Source organism: Parambassis ranga, chromosome 2 (genome assembly GCF_900634625.1).
Source record: "Parambassis ranga chromosome 2, fParRan2.1, whole genome shotgun sequence".
Taxonomy (NCBI): domain Eukaryota; kingdom Metazoa; phylum Chordata; class Actinopteri; family Ambassidae; genus Parambassis; species Parambassis ranga.
In genome coordinates, this window is record NC_041023.1 from 502,886 (window position 1) to 522,295 (window position 19,410).

Sequence of the window (19,410 nt, forward strand, 5' to 3'; positions counted from 1 at the left end):
TCATTCACAGGCGGGATGTGGAGGAGGACTCTGGGTCAGTTCCTCCCACCAGCGCCTGCTATGCGGGGAGGCAGGTCGGCCCGCTGGGTGGGTCCAAACCCGTCCTGAAGAATCTCCACGCTCCAGCCTCGAGCCTTCATCATCCATAGGCAGGTGCTCCGCTCAGAGGTCACTGCTGTGCAGCAGCTACAACACGGATCCTACACATCACTACACATCACTACACATCACAACACATCACTATACATCACTACAACATCCTACACATCACTACACATCACTACACATCACAACACATCACTATACATCACTACAACATCCTACACATCACTACACATCACTACACATCACAACATCACTATACATCACTACACATCACTACACATCACAACACATCACTATACATCACTACACATCACTACACATCACAACAACATCACAACAACATCACTACACATCACTATACATCACAACAACATCACTACACATCACTATACATCACAACAACATCACTACACATCACAACAACATCACTATACATCACAACACCATCACTACACATCACTATACATCACAACAACATCACTACACATCACAACATCACTACATCACAACAACATCACAACAACATCACTACACATCACAACACATCACAACAACATCAATACACATCACAACAACATCACAACATCACTACAACATCACTACACATCACAACATCACAACAACATCACAACAACATCACAACACATCACTACAACATCACAACACATCACTACACAACACTACACATCACAACAACATCACTACAACATCACAACACATCACTACACATCACTACACAACACTACACATCACAACAACATCACTACAACATCACTACAACATCACTACACATCACAACACATCACTACAACATCACTACACATCACTACACATCACAACATCACTATACATCACAACAACATCACTACACATCACAAATGATCGACAATCTTCTCAATCAATAAGAATGTTCTGTAGAACAAACATGATGAAGACAATATGAGCTGATCCTCCAGGGACACACACACACAACACACACACCCACAGACACACAACACATACACACACACACAGACACACAAACACACACAAACATACACACACACACACACAGAAACACACACACACAAACACACCGAGACACACACAACACACACACACACACAAACACACACACACACAAACATACACACATACAAATATACACACAAACAAACACACACACACACAAAAATACACAAACATATACAATACACGTGCACACACGCACACAAACATACACACACACACTCACTCACACACACACACACACTGCTAGCTGTAGCATTTTGTGTTAGCTTTAGCTTCTATTTGTTAGCGTCAGTGTTGCTGATACCTGAGGACAACAATCAAACGAACAAACAAACAAACTGTGGAAAACAGGTTTATTTAGTTCTCTGCTACGCTCGGGTTAATACATGAAGAATTCCAGTGTGCTGTGGAGACGACTCCACCTGGTGGTCAGTAGATGTAATACCAGGTCGCAGTGATATAACCCTCTTTATGTATGTGTGGGTCTCACTGAGGACAGAGACACAGCTGTCCAGACCCTCCACTTCCTGATGACATCATCAGCTCCTCCAGAATACAGTTGTTCAGAAGCTGTCTGGTGTGATGTGTCTTCAGTCTCTCAGTGATCTCTGATGTCTTTCTGGACGTAACACCAACAAACACGAAGTGCTCACGGGGAATTCTGCTGCTCCCACAAAGCATTCTGGGAGCTGCAGTATTTGCTTCGGGTCCTGTGCCTTACCTCACCCTCACAAGCAAACAGGGTGCTGTTAGGACGCCTCCACCAGGTGGAAGCCTCCGTTCTCCTCCCTCAGCTTCTCCCGCTTCCTGGCCTGGACCAGACTGAAGACTACCGCTCCAAGAGTGTTCCTGCTCAGGCCGAAGTCCCGCCCACCGCCGCGCTCCACGAAGCTGGACCGCTCATCCTTGCTGCTCACAAAATACGTGCAGACCTGTGGAAGAGTTCTCATGAATCCACCATCAGCACTTTGAAGCAGCTCGCCGTGCGGCGCTCACCTTCCCGTGACGCTCGCTGATGCCTTTGACGTAGATGTGTCCTCTGAGCTGTCGCAGGAAGCCCCGCCCCACCAGGATGCAGCTGGTGGATTCTGGGACCTGATGACGAGATGACACCATACAGCAAACAAACAAACAAACAAACAAACAAACAGGTGAGCTCACCTGGATCCGCCCGCTGACCCCCGTGCTCTCCATCCTGCTCGCCATGTTCACCGTCGCCCCCCAGATGTCATACTGAGGTTTGGTGGCGCCGATCACGCCTGCTATGACAGGGCCATGAGCGAGGCCTGTGGGTCCAAGACCGTATGAATACAAAGGATTCAATCTGTGTCTGTGTGTGTCTGTGTGTGTGTGTGTCTGTGTGTGTGTGTGTGTCTGTGTGTGTCTGTGTGTGTCTGTGTGTCTGTGTGTGTGTGTCTGTGTGTCTGTGTGTGTGTCTGTGTCTGTGAGTGTGTGTGCATGTGTCTCTGTCTGTGTGTGTGTCTGTGTGTGTGTATGTGTGTGTGTGTGTGTCTGTGTCTGTGAGTGTTGTGCAGTGTCTCTGTCTGTGTGTGTGTCTGTGTGTGTGTATGTGTGTGTGTGTGTGTCTGTGTGTGTGTGTGTGTCTGTGTGTGTGTGTGTGTGTCTGTGTGTGTGTGTGTGTGTGTGGTGTCTGTGTGTGTGTCTGTGTGTCTGTGTGTGTGTCTGTGTCTGTGAGTGTGTGTGCATGTGTCTCTGTCTGTGTGTGTCTGTGTGTGTGTATGTGTGTGTGTGTGTCTGTGTGTCTGTGTATGTGTGTCTTAGTGTGTGTGTGTGTCTGTGTATGTGTGTCTTAGTGTGTGTGTGTGTGTGTGTCTGTGTGTGTGTGTGTCTGTGTATGTGTGTCTTAGTGTGTGTGTCTGTGTATGTGTGTCTGTGTGTCTGTGTGTGTGTGTCTGTGTATGTGTGTCTTAGTGTGTGTGTGTCTGTGTGTGTGTCTGTCTGTGTGTGTGTCTGTGTATGTGTCTTAGTGTGTGTGTGTGTCTGTGTGTGTCTGTGTGTGTCTGTGTGTGTGTGTGTGTGTGTGTGTCTGTGTGTGTCTGTGTCTGTCTGTCTGTGTGTGTCTGTGTGTGTCTGTCTGTGTGTGTCTGTGTGTGCGTACACACCCAGGCGCAGCTGGAAGTTGTTTCCTGTCTGTGTGTTGATGTGTTTCAGGGTTTCCTGCATGGCCAGAGCGAACAGAACCAACTCGCTGAGGTGATGCCAGCCGTCCTCACACTCCTAAACACACACACACACAGACACACACACATACAGCTACATCCCTTCACCTTTGAATAAAGCGTGAGTCACATGACCACCAGGTCTGACCTGTCTGTCAGGAGAGAGGCCGGACGCCGCCATGTAGGAGCTGCCGATGGTTTTAATCTTCTCCACCTCCTGGAAGTAACACTCATCCAGCAGCTGCTCACAGACACAGACGTCAGACCTCTGTTCACTGTGTGTGAGGGTGTGTGTGTGTGTGTGAGGGTGTGTGACCTCGTCAAACTCGCTGATGATGTGATTGAGGAGGCGGAGACACTCGAGTGCTGATGAAGAGCCCTCTTCTGCTCGAAGAAGTCTGAGAATCCGGGCAGTGAAGCGAAGAGGACGCCGACTCGCTCGTATGACTGTGAGTACAGCTCCTGAGGGACACACACACACAGTGAGTGTGTGTGTGTGTGCACACGCTACACACTCACAACTCGGCAGTACCTCATCATGGGTTCTCTCTGCAGGAAGTGCTGGGCGACGTGGGCGGGCAGGATGTTGAGCAGCAGCCGAACTCGTTGTGCTCCCTCAGCTCCTTCCTGTCCTCCACTCCCTCCGCGCCTGCAGGCGCCACAGGAAGTCCAGCCGCAACCGTCGCTCCATCTACCAACGAACAGAGCGGTGAGGAGGGAGCCGGAGAGAGCCTTCAGGTGTGAGGAGGACGTCTCACCTGTCTGCTGTTGTAGACCGCCATCAGGAACATGAGCATGAGGACGACGCAGACGCCGCGCCTGCACAGCTGCTGGGACCTGGAACACAAAGCTGCGTTCACACCGCTCCGCTGCCCGCCAGCAACCCTCCCACCTACCTGTGCGTCTCTATCACGTAAGTGTAGAAGGCGGCGGCCAGCAGGAGGATGACCAGCTGCAGCATGCAGCTCAGCCTGAGGAAGACCGCGCATGTAACCATGGCAACGACGCCGCTCAGCATCATATACTGTACAGAAGGAGGACGGGGTTACGAGGCGCGGCTGGTGTGCAGGCTGGGTGCGGTTCTACGCTCACCTCGGAGTGTGTGCAGATGTTGAGGTTGAACCAGGCAGAAGTGGGCGGAGCCAGCGGGGACTCAGACAAGTCGCACCACAACTGGAAGGAAAGAAGATGTTCAAAGAGGCGCCGCCACGAGCAGCCTGACAGACAGACGTCGGACTTACGATGTCTGCAGAGGCGACGCCAAAGTTGACAGCTATGGCGGTGAGTGTGAGCAGCGTGCGGACGTTCTTGTCCTCATGGATCCAGCAGCAAAGTGACTGCAGGGGGGCGGGACAATGCTTAAACTCCTCCCCCAGAGTCAGCAGCAGGAGCAGGAAGTACACAGAGCTGCTGAGCACAAACTGAACCACCATCGGACACAACCTGGACAGCGGGAGAGCGGGATTTAAGGATGGCGGGGAGGTGGATGGGACAGGTGGACAGGTGAGGGGACAGGCGTACCTGGGGGCGGGAATCAGCACCTGGACGGCCATCAGCAGCAGCAGCAGGATGAAGGAACACACCATATTGGACTTGAAGACTTCGTCTCTCATCTGCGAGAACTGACAGACAAAGACAGGATTAACCGAACACCTGAGGCCAAGTCCCGCCCCCCAGGAGTCCGTACCTTTCCCTCGATGTTGGGGTCCTTGAAAACCTGAGTGAAGGTGGTGATGTGCTCGTTCCTCATCCGCTCGCTGCTCCGAACCTCCATGGCCTGACGGATCCTCTTGTTCACTTCACGTGACCCTGACCGCTGGGCTGCAATCTGATTGGGCAGCTGAGTCAGGGAGCCATTGGTGAAGGTGGCGAGTATCTAAAGAGTGAAAGAAAAGGTCAGGGGTCACGGACATCCCTCCACAGGTCTCTGTACCGGGTGTTGTCCTCACAAAGTTCATCCCCAGGATGTCTCCGAAGGGTAGCTCCGCGCTCCACGTCGTCGTCTCCTCGTAACTCGGACGTCGCACCTTCGGGGGCTCCGCCTCCTCCTGCAGTGCCGAGCGGATCAGGAAGGTGTCGATGTTATGTTTCCGGAGAAACTCGTTGCGCTCCTTTCCACGGCCCGCCTCCGCCTCGTACATGCCGTCCAGACAGTCCAGAGTGGCCCGGGAGACGTGGATCCGCCTGAGGATTCAGAAGTGTTGGTCATGGTGTTAGTGTGTTGTTGTGTTACTGCTGACGTGAAGTACGCAGGAGCCTGACCCCGGCACGCCGGCGGCCTCCAGGCTGTTGGCGATGTCCACGTCCCAGCTCCAGATGTCAAACTGCCACTTCTGGAGGCCCAAGACACCACACAGCACCGAGCCCGAGTGGACGCCGATCCGCATGTCCACTTCCTGCTGCAGCTCGCGACGAATGTACCTGCAACACCGTGACGACAAGGACCCTCACAACCCGACCTGATGACTGTGAGTGTGTGTGTGTGTGTGTGTACCGTATGGTGTTGATCATGCTGAGGCCCATCTCCACACAGCAGCGGGCATGTCCTCGCTGAGGCTCCGGGACTCCAGACACACAGTAGTAACAGTCACCCAGGATCTTAATGCGCAAACACTGGTGCTCCTACACACACACACACACACAGGCATCGGGTCAGGCTGGGGTTGGTGAGGGTCATCACAGTAATGTTTGTGGGTCTGACCTCAGCCAGCCTGTCGAAGCGTCCAAAGAGCTCGTTGAGCGTTTTAACCAGTTCCTGAGCTGAAAGGATCAAAGACAGAGACGTGAAGCCGATGATGTCAGCGAACAGGATGCTGCAGAGAGACCGAGCCGACCGTTAGACCTGATGGTTTCCATGGTTACAGGTCGCAGTAACATGCGAAGTTGTTTACCTGACGTCTTTGTACTGGTGGATGTAGATCTTGTGGAACTGCTGAGCCAGATACTCGTCCAAGGTGGTCATGTCGGCGATCATCTCCAGAACCAGGAAGCGGGGCAGGATGGACATCACCAGGCGCTCCTGGCGACAGAAATGACTCCGTGTTCATCATCACGGAGGTCAGCGCTGGGGCGGCAGTAACACCTCACACTACCTGTCTGTGGTTCTCTCTCTCAAGACGGACTCGTCCCCGATGCAGCGCCGGGTCTCCAGGAAGGCTTGGCGCTTGAGTGGCGATCGGACAGGTAGTGATGAAGAGCCCGGCTGTGTTTCATGGCAGGTACAGCAGGGCCTTGGACAGCACCTAGACAACAACCACACAGTGATGTCACCCTCCACGGGGACAGCGACAGAGAGGAAGGAGGAAGGCAGGGTCCTGACCTTTCTGATGTAGGTGTGGTCACTGTAGTGACAGCAGACGTCCAGCAGGAGGTGCAGAGTGGAGGTGGTTGCCCCAGCGACGATAGACCAGAGGAGGGGGAGGGGCAGCAGAGTGTAGGTAGAGAAGAGAGTGAAGAAGACGTACCAGGAGTGATCGCTCTCTGCCCAGTAGAACACGCCCGCCAGCACCTGGATGGTCTGAGACAGCCAGGTGACCGCCGCCAGGTGCCTGAGGAGGACGGACACGTGAGGCGGGAGCCCGCTGATTCTGGACTGACACCCAGCGGCGCCACCACCTCCAGCATACCTGAGCCACTGTGGCGATGACATCACCTCCTTTCTGCTCAGTGCCAACAGGCAGATTCCCGCCCACAGGGTGACTGACAGGCCGGCCAGCCAATCGCAGACAACGCCCCCTGGCACAGCGGCCGTGTTAGCAGCGAGACCAGCAGGCGAGACAGGATGTCGATGACATTGGTGACGACCGAGGTTCTTCTCTGAGTGGAGGAAAACTTCTGGTAAAGCTGCTCCAAGTCGGCGGACCTGACGGGTTCGAGGGGGATCAGACACTTCACGAGAGAAACAACATCAAAGACTTATCGGAAGGTTCAAGGAGCTCCGGCCTGTACTTGAACGTGTGGATGCAGCGTGGGAATGAAGACGCCGTGCAGGTCGATCCGGACGACACAAACAATTCAGCATCGCCCGCTGAGTCGTGCCTTGGACTGCTGGACCTCGGTGATCTTCGGGGTCACCGGGTGGATACGAGCCGCAGCATGAACGCCGCTTCTGCCAAAAACGCTCCACGAGAGGCCTTGTTACGGATCTGCTGTAGGAGCACGGAGAGCCGTCAGCACTGAACTTTAACTCAAGACGGATCAAGACGTAAACGGCGTGACCCCTGTTGATGTCAGCGATGTAGGCGTCGGTGACGGTGGATGCAGTGCCGCCCTCTGTCCAGGCGCCGGCGAGCCTCAGCGAGTACAGGTGCTGCTGGTCGATGATGTTCCTGACGGGTTCCGCACAACAGCTGCTTCCTGTGCAGGCTGGGGGCGGGGCTTACACCTGTACTGACAGTGAGGTCACTGACCTGCCGCGCTGCCTTCGCTGTCACTGTCCCTGCACATCCATGGTCAACCAGGGCAGGGAGCCCCGCCTCCTCTGTGAACTGATTGGTGGAGGACAGTTAGTGTGAGACAGCAGAACAGGAAGGTGACTCACTGACACAACAGCTGGCGTCTTTACTGACTTTCTCTGGAGCGTTCAGGCTGTCAGGCCGGACGTTTCATCAGAGAGCAGCTGGTCTGAGCTCACGGCGGCGGGGTGGTCAGGTCTATCCAGTCAGGCTGCAGCGTCGGAGGGATGAGAAGAAGAAAACCATCGACAGCAGGAGGAGCTGATGACACGCTGCCGTCCTGATTGGCTGTTTGTAGGTCAATAATGAGAGTCACTGCTCTAGTTTGGATGTTTGCATTGTGAAGCGTTTGAAAGTGTGAGTTATATAATAAAGTTATTCATACTTTCCTGTACTGTTCTAACGTCAGGTAGAAAACCATCCAACCTACCACACTTGTGTGTGTGTGTGTCCACCTGCTCCGCCTCTCTCCTCCCTGTCTCTGCCCTCCGTCAGTCTGCGGGTCTGCGTCCTGACTCAGGATCATCTGGCCGGGTGGGGTCAGGTGGTCGCCTCGGCTCCCTGCAGGTCGTCCTGTATCTAAAAGAAGAAGAAGAACAACAAGCGGCGCAGTCGGAGAAGGAGCTCTGATGTCTGACGGTTAATCTCAGCAGGAAGCTCTGACAGAGACTCGTTAACAGACAGATTAACCTGTGAGTGTGTGCAGGTGCATGATGGGATGTGGCAGCCCTCCAACCAGGTCAGGTTTTCATGAAGCTGGAACATCAAGCAGAGAAGAAGAAGCTCTTTCAAACAAGGACAGCAGGAAGTCAGGTGACCCTCCGGTTTCCAGAGGCGGGGGGGGGACACTCCTGACAGGACTGGTCACATGGTGCAGCAGGGGGTTGTGGGTAGAATAACCACAGGAACCAACATGAGTTTGCCTTTTATTGAACCTCACTGACACACTGTGAGGTCATGTGACCGGTCCTCACTAACATGCATGAAATCTCTCGCTCTCATCTCTTCTGCTTCTGAGCGTGACAGGAAACGCATCATCAGGAGTCACGAGTGCTTCGGCCTTCGAGTGGTAAAATGACTTCGTCACGCAAAAAACATAAAACCGTGTGTGTGTTGTGTGGACTTGATTGATTATCCAATCAGAGCGACTGTAAACCTGCACTGTGACCATACACTGTACAAAAAAACACTTCCTGAAATACACTGAATGAAACTGGTGTTATTCAGTTGTGTTTCATGTTCATCCATGTTGTCTTTAACTGTAAGGAGCAGCCGACACACACACACACACACACGTGTCATTAACGTGTCCCTGATCCTCCTCATATTTTATGAGCACATGTTTTATTCCAGTGTGCCGGTAAAAACCACAGAAGGTGACAGGGCTGTGTGTTATTGGTTCCTGTGGACACACACGTGTAAAAATATAAAACTATGAGGACATGGTCTGTAAGCATCACATGGTTCGTTCAGCTGGACTTGTGAAACCTTCATCTGGAGACAGAAACCAGCAACGGTCCTGACAGGAGGACAGAAGACGCGGACGTGCACACAGAGCATCATGCACAGGAGCGGTCAGGGAGCAGGTCGGCAGGAGTGAGCAGAAACAGAAAGGAAGACAGCACACAGGACATCTGAGGGACGCAAAAGGACAGACGAGTCCAGCCTGTTGGACAGAAGACGGCCTCAGTCAGAGGGAACCAGCCGGAAGCGAGGGAACCCGTTACATAAGGAACAGGAACAAATGACACAGGAAAGGCCACAAGGAATAAAATAACAGTGCAGTGTAGGAGTAAGCACATCCCTAGAGGGAACAAGGAGACAAGGGGGCAAGGAGACACGGGGCAAGGCAACAAGGAGACAAGGGAATAAGGAGACAAGGGAAGACATGAAAACAAACCTCAGGAACAGATCAGAAACTGAAGCTGGGTGAGGGAACCAACACTGCAGAACTCTGAAAGAAGCTAACGATGCTAACGCTTCTAGTAAAACAGCAGCTGATTGGTCCCGACCGAGTCAAACAGGAAGTCAGGCTGATTGGCAGGTTCGGCCTCATCGCGTATCAACGTTCAACATGCATATTGATGACATCACATCTTGATTATACACTGACCTTTGACCCAACACTGCTTCTCTCTCTCTCTCTCTCTCTCACAGATAAGTTTAACTGTGTAAACTGAGCGTCAGGTTGGTAAACAGCACGGAGGCGAGCAACATGGCACAGATGACATACAAATAAATAAATAAACACTGTCTGTACGCCTGCGTGTCATTGGTCAGTCCAGTCCTGGCAGCAGGTCCAGGCGTGTGTGTGTGTGTTATTTAATGTTCTTCAGCAGTGAGGTGCGGGCGTTCACCACAGCCTTGAAGGCGTCCTCGCTGCCGGGGGCGACGCATTTGTCCGGGTGCAGAAGGACGGCCAGCTTCCTGTACGCCTTGTTTACTTCCTCCCTGAAGCAGGAAACACACTCAGGTGAGAGACTGTTCTGTCATGTGGCATATTTAGCGTGATGCTTCAGGCACCGCTGACATACTCACCGCGTGGCCCCAGGCTTGACGCCCAACATGTCCCATGAGTCCTTGCTGTTGCGGATGCGTCGGATGGTGTCGGCCTGCTCTTTGGTGAAGCCCACGCTGACCTCTGACACCGGGCGCTTGCCGCCATTCTCACACATATCGGGATGGGGAGAAGAACGCCTGCGGGCACAGGAAGGACAGGACCTTCACAGGAGCCCGCCTCCTCACAGAACACCCACTGAGCATGTGCAGGACAGGTACCTGAAACATCTCGCTGATGCCCTCTCCGCTCTGTGCCGACGTCTCAAAGTAATGGAAGCCTCTGGACTCCGCCCACAGACGCCCCTCGCCCTCGTCCACCACGCGGCGCTTTGTTAGGTCCACCTGCTCAGAACCACACGTGAGTTAAAAAAGACACACGGCACCTGATTGGTGGAGCTGCAACTGCTCTGACCTTATTGGCACAGACGACGAACACGATGCTGTCCATGTTGGCCTGGGAGCCCATTTCCTGCTTCATCTCGCCGAGCCAGCTGTCGAGTGCGTCGAAGCTCTCCCTGAGGCCGACGTCGTACACCAGCAGCACGCCCTGGCTGTCCTTGTAGAACTCATTCCGCACCTGAAAGCAGCACAGACAGGCTGCAGCGGCGCCGCCCACTGGCTTCATCACACATTACAGCACACTCACCTCGTAGAAGAAGGGGTGGCCGGCCATGTCGAAGATGTTCACCTTTATCTCTCTGTCGCGGACCTGCACCCTGATGAACCACACACACACACACAGTCACTGTGAGGCACACACACCTCACACACCCACGCAGCAGCGTGCAGAGAACTCACTTAGTGACGCCGTAGTCGATGCCGATGGTTGCCAGATACTTTGGAACAAACCTCTTCTCGCAGTAGCGTTTGATGATGCAGCTCTGAGGGAGAGAGCACAGCATCAGCACCAGACTCCTGGAATATGACGTCATTTCCACACACTTCCCCACAGCTGTTGCTCTCCCTGATGAGACGTTCATTTATTTAATTCAAATAAAACACAAGCCGTGTTTTACAGAAAGCCGCCATCTTTGAAGATGTATCCACGGATGTTGGATTATCAGTAGAGTTAGAAAACAATAAAAGTACAGATTTTAAATGGAGCCTGGTCTCAGGTCTAACAGCGTAAATCAGAGCGGGATCATCAAGCAGCTGAAATAACCCGCGTTAAAGGGTTTGGTGTAAAAGGTTGGACCCTTCTTTCTGGGTGTTTGACCGTCACATATCGCTGAATGTGGGCCGGCGGTGCAGCTCATTACAGCGGGCAGCGTCTCCTCCTCAGCCCGCCAGACTCCAGCGGTCTTTGGTCTGAAAGAAGCTCCGGGCCGCTCACCTTTCCGACCTCGGCGTTGCCCAGGCTGATGACTTTGACCCGCAGAGACTTCTTGTTGTCCCGTCTCTTCGGCGCGTTCGTCTCCATCTGGACTCGCGTGAAGTGCGGTGCAGGTGTGCGGGGCCGCGGACGGAGCGCAGGTACTGACAGCTGCTGCTGCTGCTGCTGTTGTTGTTGTTGGTAGCAGCGAGGCTAACGCGGCTAACTAGCCGTTAGCACAGGGGCTACTGATTAGCTCGGCGCTAAAGCAGGCTGTTATGTAGTTAATTAATCATAGCGCATTTCTTTACTTTAGCATGATGCTAACACTTCGGGTTTGCTGCCACAGTGACACACAGCAGACACCGGACAAGCCCGCTGTCTTCATAGCCTGGATGCTAACCGGCTGCTTGAGCTTAGCTGCTAAAAGCACTTCCGCTGATTCTTTTCAAAATAAGACGACGTTACCGTAATAATATTCCAAAATAAATCTGAACCCTTTAAACACCTAAAATACATGAAACGATGAGTTAATTATAGACAAAGAGAAATACTTTAAAGGAAGAAAAACACCGAGCAAATAAAACACCTCTAACTGAATTTATTAATGAAAAAGGACTGTTACAGTGACGTCACAGTGACGCACACAAATTCTCAGGAAAACATCAGATATCGCTGAAAATACTTTCAAAATAAAATCATCAGGAAAACAATAGAAGAAAAGCAGCGAGCTCATCAAAATAAAACACAGCAGGACAAAGGAAGCTGCAGTACGGAGGCCTAGAAGGTTCAACACCAGAGCGGGTATTCATAAATGCATTAAGTCTGTGGTCATATTAAAGCATATTTTGGATTAAAAAGTAAAGAGCTGTCAAACCATCAGCAGCCTGTCACACTACTGACCAATCAGCTGTGAGCAGGCGGAGCCTGTTAGCCCCCGTTAGCAGCTGTTAGCGAGGCGGAAGTGGCTGCATCTGGAGGGAGTCGTAGGTGTCCCTGGTGGCGGCGCTCAGACCCTGAAGAGACAAACGGTACGTGAGACTCTGTCCTGATGGAGGTCACATGACCGAACTAAGGAGTGCAGCTCACCTGGTACACCTGATCGTTCTTCCTCTGACGCTGCGCAAACCAGCACAGCAGAGGTTAGGTAAACAACAACAGAAGAGGTCAGGTAAACAGCAACAGCAGAGGTTAAGTAAACAACAACAACAAACAACCACAGCAGAGGTCAGGTAAACAACAACAACAGAAGAGGTCAGGTAAACAACAACAACAGAAGAGGTCAGGTGAACAGCGACAGCAGAGGTTAGGTAAACAACAACAAACAACCACAGCAGAGGTTAGGTAAACAACAACAGCAACAGATGTCATGTAAACAACAACAAACAATAACAGCAGGTTAGGTAAACAACAACAACAGCAGAGGTCATGTAAACAACATCAAACCAACAACAGCAGAGGTTATGTAAACAACAACAAACAACAACAGCAGAGGTTATGTAACAAGAACAACCGCACAGAGGTTAGGTAAACACAAACAACAACACAGAGTTAGGTAAACAACACAACAACAGCAGAGGTCAGGTAAGCAACAACAACACAGCAGAGGTCAGGTAAGCACATCAACAGCCAGAGGTTAGGTAAACAACAACAACAGCAGAGGTTAGTAAACAACAACAACAGCAGAGGGTGTAGGGTAAGCAACAACAACACAGCAGAGGTTAGGTAAGCAACACAACAGCAGAGGTTAGGTAAACAACAACAACAGCAGAGGTTAGGTAAACAACAACAACAGCAGAGGGTCAGGTAAGCAACAACAGACAACAGCAGAGGTTAGGTAACAACAAACAGCAGAGGTTAGGTAAACAACAACAACAACAGCAGAGGTCAGGGTAGCAACAACAACAACAGCAGAGGTTAGGTAAACAACAACAGACGGCCTCACCTCTCTCCTGGCAGGAAGCTCTTTGTATTCTCCGTCTGTGCGTTGCTCAGGTCCTGATGTAAAGACACACACTGTTCAGACACACAGCTGCAGCCAACACAACGCTCTGTGTGCATGTTGACTAAGGTGCTGTGGGTGTGTTACCGTGTACGGGTCGTCATTCGGGCACCCTGGCGGTTCTATAGAACAGAACAGACGGGTCAGCAGCAGGTCAGCTGTGAAGGTGCTGCAGTGACATCACAACACACTCACCCTTCCTCTCTCTGGGTCTCTCACCAGCGGGGCGTAGTCGGCACCACCCGGTTCCTCAGGTCCTAACACACAGGTGACAACAGGTCAGAGGTTCAGTGAGCCTTCATCAGTGAGTCTTCATCAGTGAACAGACACTCACGGTGTACAGCTCTCCTCTCCTCCTCCTCCTCCTTTCACTTTGCTCACTGAAGAACTACAGACAGAAACAGAAATCAGGACTCTGACAGACAGCCGCTCATCTCTGACGGATCAATCATCCAGCTGATCGCTGATCAATCAGCTCACCTTCTCCTTGATGAACATTGCCGGTGAGATGAGGCCGTACAGGCCGAGGAAGCCGTCCAGGATGTAACGACAGCCGGGGGTCATTAGGGCCAGCCACCAGGGCCTCTGTGTGAAACATCACACACAGGATTTCCACGACTTGTGTTGTTGTGTGTGGTGTGTCAGTGTGAGTCTTTCAACGAAGCGGTCGACACACTTTCATGTGTGAGGAAGTTGGCGGTTTTCTCAGCTGCAGCCTCGCTGTGGCTCACACCACTGCCAGGTGTGTGTGTGTGGTCCAGTGAAACCTCCTCGTCTCACAAAGAAAACACTCACAGTACTGTCCTCTTCTAAACGCTCATACAGACATGAAGTTTGTGGACAGCGCTCTGAGCCTTATCTCCACAGGAAGTCCTTCTCAACGGCCTCTTCAGGATTCCTCCTCTGATAACTAAGTGAATCCAATCACTTTGTCCTCAGACAAGCGTGGCGTCACCTCACGCCTCGCCGGCGCTGTCATAACGGTGACAGTGATGTAGACCTGCTCCAGATTTAAGGTTACATCAGAATCAGCTCGGTGCCAGATAAAAATAGTTGGGCTGAATATAAAGCAGCAGGAAGTGTGTGTGGTTTCAGTGGGTGCTGAATCGGATGAGAACATGTCAGCTTCACACACTACACACACAGTGCTCTGCACAAACATGGCCGCCTCCCTGGCTGACACTACAGAAACACCATGTGAGGCCAAGTTCCCTCCATCTCTAGAAACAAACATGGCCGCCTCGCTGGCTGTCGCTACAGATACACAATGTTTCAGGCTCTTATTGGCACCTGATGGCATCTGGGCTGCACCCACAGCAGCGCCACCTGCTGTCTGTCTCCATGGAAACAGGACTCACTGAGTGACGTGAGCGTGAGGCCAGGACGCCGCAGTTCCCCGCCATCTCTAGAAACAAACATGGCCCGCCAACAATCAGCTCAGTGTGAAGACGCTGCGAAGCGCCAGCGGTTGGTGCAGAGCTGTGACATCACACCTTGGATATTTCAAACATAAAACTGCTCAGGTTGTGTTCCCAGAAGTTAACCCTTTACCCTCTAACCTTTCTGTCGTCATGGAAACCACACAGCCCTCATACATTGATCTAAAGATCAAACTCAGAGGACATCAAGTTCTGTCCTGCTCCTAAATCTGTAACATCAGTGTGTGTTGCGTTGTTGTGTTGTTGTTGTTGTGTTTGAGTGAGGGGGTTAAATCACAGCTTCTCATGGGCGTCGCAGCCGTGAGCGGTAGAGAAGACTCTCAGGAGGCAACACACATCACTCACGTCAGCTTGAGTGACAGGCCTTACAGCCAATCACAGCGAACCGGCAAGTCAGCAGGTTAAGATCGAAGCATAAATCATTCACCAACATCTAGGAGGACTGGAGGCAGCTGAGGATCTGGTGTAGAGGACGCTGTCTGGGAAGGAGCGGGTCTGAAGGTGAGGCAGGAAATGTAAGAACACTGCATCACAGTGAGTTAGTGAAGCCACCTGCTGCCACCATGGAAGATCTGCACTGACAGTGACAGAAAGCAGAACCCTTCATGTCCTGGTAAGTCGGTACGTTCAGTCTGCAGTCTTGATCAGATACCCGCACCCGAAACCTCATCCCCCACACTTAGGAAGGCTTGCTGCAGCCCTGCAGCTTCTGTTCCTTCACTCCAAACACACACGTGTGTGTTTTCCTTGTAATAAATGTGGTGACAGATGGAAACTGCTGCTCTCTGACTGTAAGTCCTTACTCACTGTGTTGCCGCTCGTCCCTCCTCGGCTCTGTAGCTCTGTGAACGCCTCAGTCTTTGTAACATGTTGTGTTTGTGGTCCTGAGCTGTGTGGGGGACAAACTGTCCTTGAGCTGCTCTGTCCGCCGGACTTTATGGGTCTGAGGAGCAGCATTTTTAACCTTGTTGTGTTTTTAAAGCTTCTGATTGGCTCAGAGCTCAGACACTCCGTGCTCTAACAGCATGGAGGGAATAAAGTTTAAGGCTAGCATTAGCACACACACTTCGTTGCCTGTTCTTGGTGCGTGTTGTTGAATCTGATCAGAGGTGAGGACGTCGGCGCCTTTTTAGTCTTGACGCTATCCAACGTGTCGGCTAGCTGAACTGAAGGTTCTGCAGACGTCTGCGTTTTAACCTTTGATGAGTTTCCACGGCTACATTTGAAGACTTTTCTGGGGTCAAAGGTTAAACTCACACTGCTCCAATAAATCGCATTATTGAACCTCTGCGTCAGGGTTAAACAGAGAAGAAGGGCGCTCATACCTGCCGGGGAACCATCACGGCGAGGAGCAGCATGCCGGGCGTCCCGTCTGCAGCTCCATCCTGAAGCGTCTCTTCAAACTGCTGTCAGTGGCAGCGGAAACCTCGACCGAAGTCTGCTCACTCGAAATTGGAACAGGAAGTGGTGAGGAGCTGCAGCGGCAGGTGACACGCCGCGACAACACTTCTCAGAACCATCTCCCCACACCACAGAAACACACACACACAAAGACACACACACAGAAACATGTTCGTTTGGCATCTGCCTGTGACATTTATTCACTTTATCTTTGAGCTGAAGTCATACATGAAAGCATCTTTATTTCCATGTTTGCATAGCTGAGACATACTTTAGCTAATATGCTGTACGCTAATACAGAAATGCTAAAAATGTTAGCCTCTCGGCATCACTGTCCTTACAGCTGAGGAACAGAATGAAAGAAATGCTGTAGCTTAGCATTTGTTAAGCTGCAGCCCTGACAGCATGAAGTGATCATCCTCCATCTTTGTTTTGTTTGCGGTGCTCTCTGATCTCATCCAGATGAATGTTAGCCTGTTAGCATGTTAGCATCAGGCGTCTGTACACAGAGCCGGGAGCTTGTTGTTTTTAACACAAATCTTTATTCATAAAAAAATATTTCAGGCACAAAAAATAAACATCTGAGTATAAAAGCTTTGAAGGCACACAGTCCTAAGCCCCGCCCCCACGCCCCAACCAAGCCCCGCCCCTCATGCAGGCTGTCCAAACATGTGACTAAAAACATGAGATTTGTGTTCAAACTATAAGTTTTCATTCATAAAGTGCAGTTTTTGTACAAAGCACAAACATCAGCCCAACAGCTCCCTCAGTGGCAGAGCCCAATACTGCAGCTGGCAACAAAAAACTCACATGTTTTCATACTTTGAGTTCGTTCTATAGTCCTCATAAAACTCTTTAAATCAAACACACAAACCAAACAGGAAGCTCTTGAAGAGGACGCCCTCAGACGACTTGGTCCTTCTAAAAAAGAGTTGAAGTAAAAAATACATTCATAAGAATCATTTAACAACTGTAACTGAAGAGGAACAGACTGGATGTGTCCTCCTACAGGAAGCATTCTCAGCCAATCAGACAACTGTAACAGTGACCACACCTCAAAGGTTGGAGGCTACAGAGCGCGCTCACCATCAGTGGTGCTTCCTGTATGGCGTCGCCTGGAAATACTCTGTCCGGAGCGACGGTCTTCAACCCGCCAAAATAACCAGCACCCACACCTGAAACACACACAGGCAGCAGGGTGATGTCCTGCCCTCTGATTGGCTGAAAGCAGCAGAGAGGTGGAGTCTGTACCTGTGTGATGTTGAACTTGGAGAAGAACCAGTTGTGGTCCGTCGGCCAGTCGATCATCTCCGGGTGCCGGCTGAACAGAGCTTCTTTGCAAAGTCCGCCTCCGACCCGTTCACCTGGACGACCAGAGAGTCAGTGAATACAGAGGCTGTGTGTGTGTGTGTGTCTGTGAGTGTGTCTGAGTGTGTGTGAGTGTCTGTGTGTGTGTGTGTGTCTGTGTGTGTGTGTGTGAGTGTCTCTGTGTGTGAGTGTCTGTGTGTGTGTGTGTGTCTGTGTGTGTGTGTGTGAGTGTCTCTGTGTGTGTGAGTGTCTCTGTGTGTGTGAGTGTCTCTGTGTGTGTGAGTGTCTCTGTGTGTGTGTGTGTCTCTGTGTGTGTATGTGTCTCTGTGTCTCCTCTCTGAGTGAGTATGTGTCTGTTTGTGTGTGTCTCTGTGTCTCTGTGTGTGTATGTGTCTCTTGTGAGTCTGACTGTGTCTGTGTGTCTCTGTGTGTGTCCTGCGTGTGTGTGTCTCTGTGTGTGTGTGTATGTGTCTCTGTGTGAGTCTGACTGTGTATGTGTCTCTGTGCGTGTCCTGCGTGTGTGTATGTGTCTGTGTGAGTCTGTGTGTGTCCTGCGTGTGTGTATGTGTCTGTGTGAGTCTGTGTGTGTCCTGCGTGTGTGTACCTGCAGCACAGATCCAGACAGGATGATGTGGGCACAGAGAGGACTCTGAGGGTCAAAGACCTGCTGCCTGCAGTAATCCGTCTGAGCCAGAGACATGGACAGGGACGCCTGCGGGTTCACACTGCAGGGAGGAGACACACCCGTCACGTGACATGCCTGTCAGTGACACACCCGTCATGGACGCGGGCAGCCCAGACGGTCTGACCACAGGACCATCACTGCCTCTTATCTCTGTAGACCCTCTGCCGTTTGGGCTAACGTCACATGTCATAGGTCATGTGACGTTAGCCCAAACTGCTGAGTCACTCACAGTAAAAACTGCTGCTGCTCACACTGAGCGCCGGAGCTTCGACGCTGCAGCGGCTCACCTGCAGGTCCTGCACGGAGATCTCCATTTGGGTCAGATACATGTAGGGGACCCCGGAGCTGGAGCCCGGCGGCCCGTCGCTCACCGAGAACACGTGTGGAGAAGGGCTGACCCACCACCGGGCTGTGGCTGGAGATGGTGGCCATGGAGGCCCAGTCACACCGGTGGGCGATGACGCGAGCGACCCGAGCCACCTGTTCGTGAGGATGGATCCGGAAACCGGGAGGTCGCAGCACGGGGAGAGGAGAGCCAAGAGGCCGAGGAGGAGCGCACAGGCGGGCCGCAGAGGAGCGCTCATGGTCGGTTGTCAGGGTTTGGAGGACAGTCGGTTGCGACGCCCAAAGGGGGACAGATAAACAACACGGGGCTTTCCGGTCGGGATTTTCAAAATAAAAGCGTGAAGGCAGCGACAGAAGAAGGGTAAACCCTCATTTCAAAATAAAAGCCGAAATTCGTCTCAGTCACCCACGGCAGCAAGACCTGAACAGAAAAGTCATTAAACAAATAAAGTCCTCTAACTCTACAGGCACAATATTTCAAAATAAAAGCCATCTCATTCTCCCTGCACCCACATGCACAACCCTTCAGAATAAAAGTCGTGGTTTTATAGAAAAACATTTTATTAAAACAATCAGACGGTGTGTGAGACCTGCAGCCGGTCACTGCAC

At 51.7% G+C, this 19,410-nt stretch overlaps 2 protein-coding genes and 2 pseudogenes across 2 annotated transcripts; all 4 read right to left on the minus strand.

Moving 5' to 3' along the window:
* Window positions 1-1,550: 1,550 nt before the first annotated feature.
* On the minus strand, window positions 1,551-8,171 carry LOC114431552 (adenylate cyclase type 8-like; annotated as a pseudogene).
* A 1,473-nt stretch (window positions 8,172-9,644) lies between these two features.
* LOC114432044 (dnaJ homolog subfamily C member 27-like) lies at window positions 9,645-12,054 on the minus strand. The gene is given in 8 exon segments (XM_028399813.1): window positions 9,645-10,201; window positions 10,289-10,432; window positions 10,434-10,447; window positions 10,529-10,651; window positions 10,722-10,886; window positions 10,956-11,025; window positions 11,108-11,190; window positions 11,643-12,054. Coding segments are annotated over 8 exon segments (819 nt in total). The 5' UTR covers window positions 11,730-12,054; the 3' UTR covers window positions 9,645-10,068.
* Window positions 12,055-12,470: 416 nt separating this feature from the next.
* Window positions 12,471-14,187, minus strand: LOC114431559 (T-cell surface glycoprotein CD3 zeta chain-like). Its single transcript, XM_028399100.1, has 7 exons — window positions 14,104-14,187; window positions 13,996-14,011; window positions 13,819-13,880; window positions 13,718-13,745; window positions 13,567-13,637; window positions 12,711-12,740; window positions 12,471-12,637 (listed from the first exon to the last, which is right to left on the minus strand). The coding sequence occupies exons 1-7, from the start codon at window positions 14,185-14,187 to the stop codon at window positions 12,572-12,574; spliced, it is 357 nt and encodes a 118-aa protein (XP_028254901.1). The 3' UTR covers window positions 12,471-12,571.
* Window positions 14,188-17,608: 3,421 nt separating this feature from the next.
* LOC114431566 (protein CREG1-like) lies at window positions 17,609-19,040 on the minus strand (annotated as a pseudogene).
* Window positions 19,041-19,410: the final 370 nt, after the last annotated feature.

Excerpts from the sequence above, each read along its gene's own strand:
- LOC114431559 (XM_028399100.1), bottom strand. The coding sequence starts at position 14,187 with ATGACCCCCGGCTGTCGTTACATCCTGGACGGCTTCCTCGGCCTGTAC. Across the intron at positions 13,746-13,818 it reads GAGACCCAGAGAGAGGAAGG|AACCGCCAGGGTGCCCGAAT; the intron begins GTGAGTGTGTTG and ends TCTGTTCTATAG. Across the intron at positions 12,638-12,710 it reads AGAACGATCAGGTGTACCAG|GGTCTGAGCGCCGCCACCAG; the intron begins GTGAGCTGCACT and ends TTGTCTCTTCAG.